Source organism: Clavelina lepadiformis, chromosome 2 (genome assembly GCF_947623445.1).
Source record: "Clavelina lepadiformis chromosome 2, kaClaLepa1.1, whole genome shotgun sequence".
NCBI lineage: Eukaryota > Metazoa > Chordata > Ascidiacea > Aplousobranchia > Clavelinidae > Clavelina > Clavelina lepadiformis.
The window spans coordinates 936,164-947,015 of NC_135241.1; the positions used below are offsets into that span (position 1 = coordinate 936,164).

Genomic DNA, 10,852 nt, shown 5'->3' on the forward strand with positions numbered 1-10,852 from the left:
GCTCCAAACAATTGGACTTGGTGCAGGTTCACAAAGCATACTGGAAAAAAATGTTATTGGACTGATGTCTATGTATTGCTTGGAAGGTTCTGTGCATGAAAACTTTCGCTCTGCCAGGCAAACGAATACATCGATTTTGTGTTTGTTAAGCAATGCATCATTTGCTGTTAACTGAAATTGTATTTACACCATCAACGAATTAGATATACTGTATATTACGTCAAGCAAAGATTTGTGAGAACAGATTTAAATCATTTGCTATTCATTAGCAAAACATATTTTACATCACAATAAATGACTATGATGTCATAAAATAAACCAGCACAATATGGCTGAATGCCAAATCTTTTAAAAGTAGGCAAATAAATTAAAATTGAAACAGAAAAGTTCAATTGCAACTTTAAACACATTTACAAGACAATGAAATTTCATCTGTGCAATGTTTGTTAAAATAATTCACTTCTTAACATAAATCAGGGAAAACTGACCAGAAATCAACATAAAACAGTATGTAGCCAAAAAATAAAATTTTAACTTTTAGTTATAATAAATAAACCTGATTTCAATGGAACGAATCGCATCGTTCAAAAAACGAATTACTGAATTCAAAAATTTTTGTGTTTTGATTTATGATAGAAAGTCTTAAACCTTCAATATTGAGGAAGCAACTGAAAGCAGGTTATTAAAACAGTCGGAGAAAGAAAAAAGTGGAATTATGTTGAGAAATATCAACAAGGGAACAAAATATGATATTTATGACATAAAAGTGCACAAAACTATGTAACACTACTGTGCACTACGAATACGTGTATAATAAGAATATGCAACACCGCTCTGAAAATTTGTTCGCAAGCTGTAGTTTGCTACAGGACGTATGTTACCTTTGTACAACAATGAGAAGCTACTTGGAACTGTAAACACCTTTACATTGCAACAGGTGTACATGCCAGATTATAACTATTTACATCAAACTGTTATAATAACATAATGCGAAAGTGTTATACAAGTTTTCTTTTAACATGCAACAAACCCAAAGCCGCGATATTCTCAGAAAATTTACAAAAATAATATTATCAGGTACAATGTCAATACTGAGACAATCACCATCTTTTTACATTAGATTGAACGGTATTTTAGAAATATAAAGGAGAGCGGGTAAACAGTGTAAAACCAATGATTGCAGATGTCATAACGTTCACCGCAGTGTTTCATACAGACACGGGCATTGAGAGATAAAGCACAGGGCGTGTACGGAAGGTGAAAGCCCGAGGCCATTAACCACTGTAAAGGTTCACTACTGTTATGACAACAGGTTCGTTACTTGAGATTTAATTATTATCTTATACTTGCCGAGGTTTACTGAAGAAATATTTGGCAGCAAGACGGAATGATTCAATACGACTTATATGGCAAATATGGTCCACACGAGGGCGGTATTGAGTGCTGCATTTGGGCGACAGTAATATCAAGAAAATGTGAATTTGATGTCATAATAAACACGACCAGAGTTGTGTCAATGCATCACCAACCTCCAACACAGCAATGAGTTTATTCAAAGGTCAATGACCCAATGTAACCCTTCAACGGGTTGTTACAAAACTTCAACATAATTCGCGGGATACAAACCAATTCTACCGTCACCCAATCTTCCTTTGCACCAACCCTGTTCGTCCTCATCTTCGAGCTTAAAGAGCGTGTCACCTTTAAAATATTAAAGGGAAATTTATTTATTTATTTAAGGCAGAGAGAAAGTAGACTTTGAGAATCTTGCAAAATTTTCAACTCAATTTACATGTAGTCTTTCTTTTTGTGCCGGATTTAGTTGTTAATATGACAACCAAAGTAAAAACTGATGATTTGTTTGTTTGTTTGCAAAAAAGCACCAAATATCTTTGAACTAACTTCAGACCTCGGAACAATGTTAATTTCAGCAAAGAAATGTGTTATGAATCTTTGGCACTAAAACAAGTTAAAAATTTTGCAAGATATTCGAGGCCCGAACATACTAAAGTTAAAAGAATCTGTGAAGTAACCTCAAGCCGTCCATGGGTTGGTATTAATGAGGCTCGCCCCTGTGCTAAGGAACAGTCCCAAATTCAGGCAAGACTACAACTCTGATAACTCAACTAATTTCCAGTTTCTGGCAACAAACCACAAACCACTTGACAAGACACGGGAGACATCTGCATTGCTCACTTAAAAAACAGACCATCAATGCTACAACAGGATGAAGCGTAGGTTCCTTAAGTGTTCAACAGATCTTTCTTAACCCTAGAACTACCATGCCGGTCAATTGACCGGTAGGGCAATTTTTTAAAACAATATTTTCCGCAAATGAGCATATATTCGGCCGCTATTATCCTTGAGTTAGGTATAAACTACGTGCTCTATAAAGATAATTGCGTTGTACCCAAAAACCTCCGAAAAAATCGTAAATATACCTAGAACAACCACATCGGTGAATTGACCGGTAAATGAAAATAATGGCTAAAATTTTTCAAACCTTAATGTTTACACATAACAATTTGAGAAGAAAGAAAATTTCAGAAAAATGTTCAATCAACGTAAAGAGGGCAAGAAGGATGATTGTATAGAACAAGAATAGTCATTGTGGCTTAGCTACACGTTTCGTTCGTAGACCAATAAAATCAAAGCAGCAAGGTGAACAGATGAAGAGAAAACGCCGATTCTGCACTTTTTCTGATGCGACCGTAGCGAATAATCACATCTCTGACCTTAGCTTGCTTATAAATCACAAATGAGCTAAATTACCTGCAACACCTGCAAACACCGCTATCCTTATTTACCGGTCAATGGACTGATCCGGTCGTTCTAGGTGTAATGATTTTCCGGTAGTTCTACGGTTAAGCTTTTGGAAATTTACAAAAAAAGTTGTATCCATTGCAGGTTTTAATTAATTTACTGCTGAAAGGTTGTTACTGATGTTGCTCCTCAATTCCAGATACCTTTGCTTTGTACTGCATACAACCTAGGTGGGTAGCTTTGTCTTGTATAATTACGGCAACCGAAAGCTGAAAATTTACAGAATTGCAAACCTTACATCATCCAAAGTTAAAAGAAAAGCGAAGTCAACGGTACTGAGAGAACACTAAGTAAGGATATGATCCAATTAAAGTTAATTTTGGGATAACTACAAATTAGGGCGGAAAACTGGGTCAGGTTTGCATTCTATGAAAACTTTGTTGAATACATTCTATAAAAATTGTGTGCGGTTTTGTCACCTTTGCAAAGTAGAGAACTACTGACATAAAGCATACATTCCTGATGTCTGTACAACGTACATGCCACAAATATGTCGTAATAAAAATGAATTCAGACGAAGGACAGTATTACTCGACACAACATCAAAATTTGCTTCATCAAACTTCTATATAACCTTTCCTACTCATACTCCAGTTTGTAGCAGTTTAACCAATCAAACACACAGCTCAATCAAGTTACCAGCCGAGAAAGTAAGCTCGTCGTCTTCTTGTCCGTCGTAGTTGTAAATCGCTCGGACTTGAACACCTCCACTGGAGTCGTTGCCAAATGGATTGCTGTCCGGTGAATCTTGGAAGGGATTGTTTTGCTCGTCGTCACTCCAGGAGTTTGGTCGATTTGCATTTCCATTCCCGCTGAAAATAGTAAGTTGAAAATGAATAGGACAAGAACGTCATATTAACACTGGGTGATAATTAATTTGTTGTTGAACTTCACAATTGATGTGAATAGAATTAAAAACAAAAACAAAAGACCATGATGTACCAAGTTTAGGAGATGACAGATGTAAGCATAAAGCGTGTCATGCTACACTTTGTAATACAGTATATAATACTATGTAAAACTGGTCACTGTGGTTTCTTAAACTATTATGTAGCTTATGTCCATATATGGGCAGCTAAATTATATGGCAACAACTATTGGTTGCACTAAATACTGAAAAGCAAAAAAATACAAGAAATCCCATTTATCCACATGAACAAAGCTCCCCAGTTGCTACCACAATAAAGTTATTCCAAGAGGACTGAACTTCCCCACCTAGTTAAGAGCTTCAAGAAATGTGGAGTCACTTTGTTATTTTATTAAAAATTATTTCCTCATTACTTTGCATATGTAAAGTGTCAAATGGCAAGTAATGTGCATATCTTCATTTGTGAATTCTCCCTTTTTTTCACAAATACATTCAAAAAAGTTATAAAAACTTCACACTTCAGGTAGAAAGCCATAAACCACATGCCACAAGCCGGAGGTCATAAGCCAGCTAGATCAATAATAAAGACAAAGTAATGGCCACAACCAACTACACTTCGTGGGGAAAAACTATCTCAAATAAATCAAATTATCGTCACGAACAAAGTATTCAAGTTAACCATTAACTAGGCTCTTTATTAAACAGAGTATCCTGGTTGGTAACAAGATAGCAGAGCAACAAAAATGTGACACTAAATAGGTCCCAGGTCAAATAAAAACTTACTAAGCATGCCTGGTGCAGAAACCACACATCTAAAGTAAAATGTATTTTTGACCATTCCATGTCACATTGGAAATTTGCAAATCACCATTTCAATTTACGGTACAAGTTCCGTTCTCGCTGAAAATATGGCTAATAATGTCTATATACATATGTATACACAAATTTTTACGGCTAGCAACTGCACAGCATGTGCATGACACAACGCATGCTGGAGAAAGATGAGAGTAGTTTGCATAAAGTAAAAAGTGAAAACCATTCATCAGAGAACAGTTTGCAAGAGAAATGCAAACAACATGAACGTCTGCATCAAACTTAATGGAGGACAGTTTCAATTAACGTACAAGCTCCTCTCGTGCGTGAAATAACTCACCTCACGACATTCACTCACACACAGGAAACTATGACAACTATTTGTCTTTATGACGTCATAATAGAGAATTTTGATTACCATATATTATTCAAAATAATGTGCGTGGAGGGACGTTGAGGGATTGAAAAGATAAAGATTAAAAAAATAGCTTAAAATTGGTGTGGACACCACTGACAGCCACTGTTTGACAGCTAGAAAGTCGCAAGATTTTGTTTCATGAAAACTTCAGCTATAATTATAATTGATGTGATCAGCAATAAACAATTAATTTAAAAAAAAACATATATGCAATAAGCATATGCAATTCATTTACAACTTGTGCAAAAGCCATACTATAAACTACAATGATGACATAATAATAAAGAAAATGAACGCCCATTGTTCATAGTCTTCATAGTTACGTCATAATAAGGAAATAGCATGTTAACAAGCAACAATCAGTATGCTAAACAAAGTGGTTATGAAGAGAGTGCAAAGCCTATTACACCACACATGTGCAAATATAACAACCACATGTAACCACGAAATGAATTAATATTTGTACTCACAGTAAAATGATGCTGATGAAAAGACAGATAAAAATGCCGCTGCCGCAACGACAGGCCACAAAAATTTATGTTATTTGATTTTCAATTCAAAAACAACCACACGTTATTTTATTACGGAGACAATGATCATTGTTTAAGCATTATCAAGTGCACGTACCACAACCTAAGGGTTAGATGTGAAATAAGCAGCTCTCACCTATTTTCATTGATCGTTGAAAATTGTTTCCCAGAAACAGTCCCGGCACCTCCACCAGCCACATGCTTTGACACTTTACTGCCGGTGCCGCGACTGATGGACTTCTGCATGTGTATCCTCTCTGGGTCGTATTCCTAAAAATTTCCTTGTATTGTTTTTCAGCAAATGTTATTTTTCCGTAATACTAAAAACCAAGCACTTTCGAGTAAAACTAATTAAACCTCAAACTGTGGCCAGTTCATTGGCATGTCCGGCCCGAAGGTTGATCTCCACCACTTGAGGTCTTCCTGAGCACTTGTCCGATCTATGACGCTCTTCATGTCGGTATAAATGCTCGAATGTCTGATAAATCATTTAAAAGAAAGTTTAGTGAATCGTGTTAACCATGCATCTTAGTTCTTACGACTCAATGTCTGGAAAGGGAAGTCTGCATGCACTGATGTGAGTAGAATGCCAAGTTGTCTTTGAAGAAGCTGAACAGCAAAAAGACTTACTCTGGGTCACTCGATAAGTCGACGTGTTTGTGAACGATGAGGAGAACGTCTTTAAAAAAATCGAGTCTTTTTTCTTCGAAATCTTGGCATTTTGAGAAAACCTTTTCCATGTCTTCCATATACCGTGGCGTATCATCACTCAGCACATATACCGCTGATTCATACTTATCCTTTTGCTGTTGACACAGAATTGTAAAATTTGATAAATTTAAATGCATGGCCTGAAACAAATACCACACACAGTATACATCAATACATGTGATAGTAAAGTATCCCTCGAACACATCATATCTATGTGGTGTTTATATTGAACAACCACTGTGACTACATGTTTGTAACTTGTGATGTTTCCCACGCAAGCAAGAAAATCCAAGATTTTAAAAAGTGCCAATATGCTTGATTAAGCAACTTAAACCTCTTAGGTAGAGAAAATTCCATTGCTACCTTCACAGGGGGTGGGGGGAGAGCACATAGTTAAGTTACTGGGCTTTTAGCTGCATTAAAGAGCTTGTTAGAAGGCATTTGCTGAACAGGAAATCAATACACAGCGATTACGAAAATTATTTAAATTTACTTGCTTCAAAGTTGTAATCAAGCTTATTACTGAGAACCGCTTAGACTTTGAAACTGAACCACATCAGCATAAGCAAATGAAACAAGTAGGTCTCCATTTAAACTATATAAATGTCTTGTTATATGACTAGAAAGTCAAACAAAATACCAATGTAACCAAACAAAGCAACCTTAGCACGTTCTGCTCCTTTTTTCTCAACCAGCTCTTGAAGTTTCTTAACTTTATCAGGGGCTAATGTGCTGTCACTTTTGGCATTATTTTCCTGTTTATAAATAAAAGAAACATATTTGAGAAGAGCTTGGAAACGATATCATAGTGTTCTATTAATCAACCATAGCTTAACAAGATGAAGAATTCGCAGAAATATGTTCAGTCTTCAATAAACACTAAAAGCATCAATCTCATTTTGGGTGAAACTGTATAACTAGCCTATATAGTAGCCTAGTTTATGTAGATATATGTTTACAAATACATACCAGCATTTACCACAACCTTAATCACACCTGTATCTGTGCCGTTCGCTCCTCCTTGCAAACATTATAGTAATTTTTCTTCGTGTCATTAACTTTTTTCATGCACTTTGCCCATTGCTTCTGGGCCCTCGCAAATTCATCGTTGCAAATTTTAGTCTCTTTTAATCCCCCCAATGTCAAACTGTGATAATTATCTTTCTTCCATTGTTTCACCTGCCATGCAACACAAATAAATTCATATGAAGTAAACCGTCAAACAAACTAAAAAGTTGGTACACATTTTAAATGTATAAATACATTCACATCGTAAACCTTTTCATATGGATCTGACATTAAATTTTCCTTTGTTTTCAAATGAAGTTGAGCTGATCTTTCCGCCTCATTCAGCATCCCGGACCATGCAGCCTCAAGGGAATGATAAGATGAATTTTTCTCAATGATCTACGGCAAAGGCATCTCTTAATACATAGATTATTTCATATACAGATTTTGAGGAGCATTGAGAGAAGAGTGTTTACATTTTAAAGCTTACACACGTCAATTTGTAATCCTTGCAAATGAAATATTACTATGCTAGTGCATTGTATCATACATATGCAACATAGTACTTTATATAAAAACTTTTGATTTAAATGCAAAAACCTTGCGAAACTTTGCGCTCCAAGCTTTTAATTGTTTATTATATTGTTCCTCGATCATGGATCTCTCCTTAATGAATGCCATTAAGTCATCGCACAGTTTTAATCCATTGTCAATTCTCGTTACTGTTCGCTTGTATTGGCTGACCTAACACAAAGTCATAAATTACTTACAGAAGAATTAGAAGCAATACAACGGACAATTAAATATGTTCATGCAATAAGAATGTTCAGGCAAACGTGTTTATCAGTATGTTGAATGCAAGGTTGAAGATATTTATAGTATTTGTTATTGTATAACATACATATATAATTGTATTTGTAACCTTTGGCCATAACCACATGATTCATAAATACAAAGCTAAATAAGGTTTCCAAGCAAGAACTATCTTATACCCAAAATAAAAACATAAAATTACAACTACATTAATGTATATAAGATATCAGACCTCCCAGAAACTTCCCATGGTTGTATCGACTGGGGCATCATCTGGTGTCACGGTTAACGACATTGCGTATGAAAAACCTCACACCAACTTTTCAATGAAAACAACAGAGATTAGCCTACTAGTGAACACCTGAGTGAGTTTTTGTTAAAACAACATATCTGTAAAATGATCGATAGAAATTTAGAAGCTGGGTGAGGGGCTTACAGCATTCCAAAGCTCTTCTACAATTGCAGTAGTTATACAGGTTACACTCTAGATTGGGAATTTTGCATTTTTGGGAAAAAATGTACGATACAACATCGATCAGAAACATATAACGGTGGAGTTCCCTTTACTTTTGCACTCTTTCATCAGAATTAGTACTAGAGGAACTTCATGGTGTAACTTCTTTTCGAGCAACTGCTAACTTATTCGTATTCAAGCCTTCGTGTGAGAATAAAAAAGTGAAAATGACGCCCGAAAAAACAACTTTTGAGGTTGAATTTTTTATAGTTTATGTTTTGCAAGATTACCGCTGTTTGTGTGTTTATAAATGAATTACTAAAGTAGGATGCCAGTGAGTTCTAACCATTGCTATCTCGGATGGCAGGATGGATTTCCTGGGGCAGATCCACCAAGTCAGGCTTAAGGCTCCACTGGAATGCTTGTTTTTCATGTGTTGGATAAACACTCCAACAAATCTAACGTTGGACCAACATAATAACATGGCATACTGAGATATGCGGCATTACAACAGTTTTGCACAAGGATATATTGGAGCAGTTTAAGCTAACTTTTTATACTGGCAAAATCCAGTGATTAAAAAAAACTTTTCTGGTCATTATGCAAGTGGAAGCCAGGGTGGAAAGTGTGGCACCTGCATGCACAAGACTCATCAAAGAATATAGGTCAAACTTTTTTGTCTTCTTGCCGAGTTATAACAAACAAACAAGCAAAAGTTGGCTGATCGACTATCAATTTATGACATGTATTGTGAAATATAGGTAACGCTGTTACACTTATTAGCCTGAATTCAGAAATTGTCATACATTTTCATGGTGGCCTGTTGGTCTACCAGCCCTACATTCTAAGCCTATCCTACTGCCCTATTTAAGCCACGATGCCTCTTTTCTATGTAAACTATTAGAAATGGCAATGTTAATGCTGTTTCTGTATCTGGGTCTGGTGCAAAAGTACTGTAGAAGCATCCGACCAAATGACATCACAATTCAGCAATTTGGACAGTGAGGTCCAGCCTAATCCTAATACACAAATGCATCACATAGCAGACAGGCTTGCAGTGATGGGAACAAATCTTAATAAGAGACACAAGCAAAATCAAGCCATTACCACTAATATGCAGCAGCGCAAATCCAAGTCAAGTTGAGTCAGTAATTTAACGTTTATCAAGTCAAATCTCAGTACATGCCATAAGTTTTCGTTTTAGATCAGGGGTGGGCAAACTTTTTGTACTGAGGGCCACATTTGAAAAAATGTTGCAGCCGGCGGGCCGCACATTCTCATTACAAAGTAGGAAAATTTACCCGGTGTGTAAATAAACGCATATTCATATTAAACACAATTTTTGTATTCCACACTCAGTTACGTTTAAATCTATGCAATCATCATCACAAAATTTAATGAGACTTGTGCAACTGTTCACAGTTTTACGGTTACGGTAGGCCTACGGTAGCCGCTACCGTAATTGTATTTTATGATCAAACAATTGAATCAAGCAATGCGTGAGAAGTGTATGTTGCAATACATGCGCGACTGACGTGTGTGTGTTTATGCACTGAAAGTGAAGAGAAAAACACACTCGTAAAGGGAATAATATTTTGTCAAGTAACCTGTTTAATTAAAACAATAAGTGATGAGTAGGAGTTTCTGCAAGTGCCGGCGGGCCGCAGAAAATGGACCCGCGGGCCGCATGCGGCCCACGGGCCGTAGTTTGCCCACCCCTGTTTTAGATCATAATAAACGGCTTTCTGAATAAGCATAACGTAAATGTAAGCACATACAATCCATTTCAGCATTTCTGACATTTTTGCACATTCAATAGGACAGAATGTATTGCGTAGCGATTTTTGAATAAACTCTTTCAAAAATATAACAACCAAACTTACAACGATTTGAAGTAGGCCAATTTATTTTGGCACTCGATTAAAGTCAACCAAAATTTCCACAATAAGACTTGCCATGTCGAATCTTATAAGAACTAAAACACAAGCCAAGTCTTTCCAAGAACCTGAATCGAGTCAAATCATTGACTTCTGCACTATACCCGCTATTTGCTACCAGTTTCGATATTTTTCGCTGTAAAATTATGGAGTCTACAGTACTCTACACATAGGCCTAAGTGCTGAGTTGCACAACCAGATGACGTCATAATTTGAGTAGCTGCTGGGACTAGTATACAAAGACATCCTGTGGTTGTGCACTTGTATACTCTGATACTAGTCCCAAATTATGTTCGCTATGACTAAGTAGGCAAAGCTACTTCACACCGACTTCGATATCCAGACCAGCCTGCAAGTTACAAAGTTGCAGCTGGACTTGACCTGACCCAAGAGTCAGGACTTTGATTTGAACAACCGGTTATGGGAATTATCTCCACAACGAGTCGTCAATGTTGACCTTTTCATTTGTCCGAGTGA

At 36.4% G+C, this 10,852-nt stretch overlaps 1 protein-coding gene across 1 annotated transcript; it reads right to left on the reverse strand.

Moving 5' to 3' along the window:
- Positions 1-160: 160 nt before the first annotated feature.
- On the reverse strand, positions 161-8,370 carry LOC143445578 (protein kinase C and casein kinase substrate in neurons protein 2-like). Its single transcript, XM_076944781.1, has 10 exons — positions 8,217-8,370; positions 7,772-7,915; positions 7,442-7,570; positions 7,160-7,342; positions 6,826-6,918; positions 6,083-6,258; positions 5,810-5,930; positions 5,589-5,722; positions 3,463-3,635; positions 161-1,701 (listed from the first exon to the last, which is right to left on the reverse strand). Exons 1-10 carry the CDS (start codon positions 8,277-8,279, stop codon positions 1,592-1,594), a joined length of 1,326 nt encoding a protein of 441 aa, XP_076800896.1. The 5' UTR covers positions 8,280-8,370; the 3' UTR covers positions 161-1,591.
- Between the last annotated feature and the right edge of the window lie 2,482 nt (positions 8,371-10,852).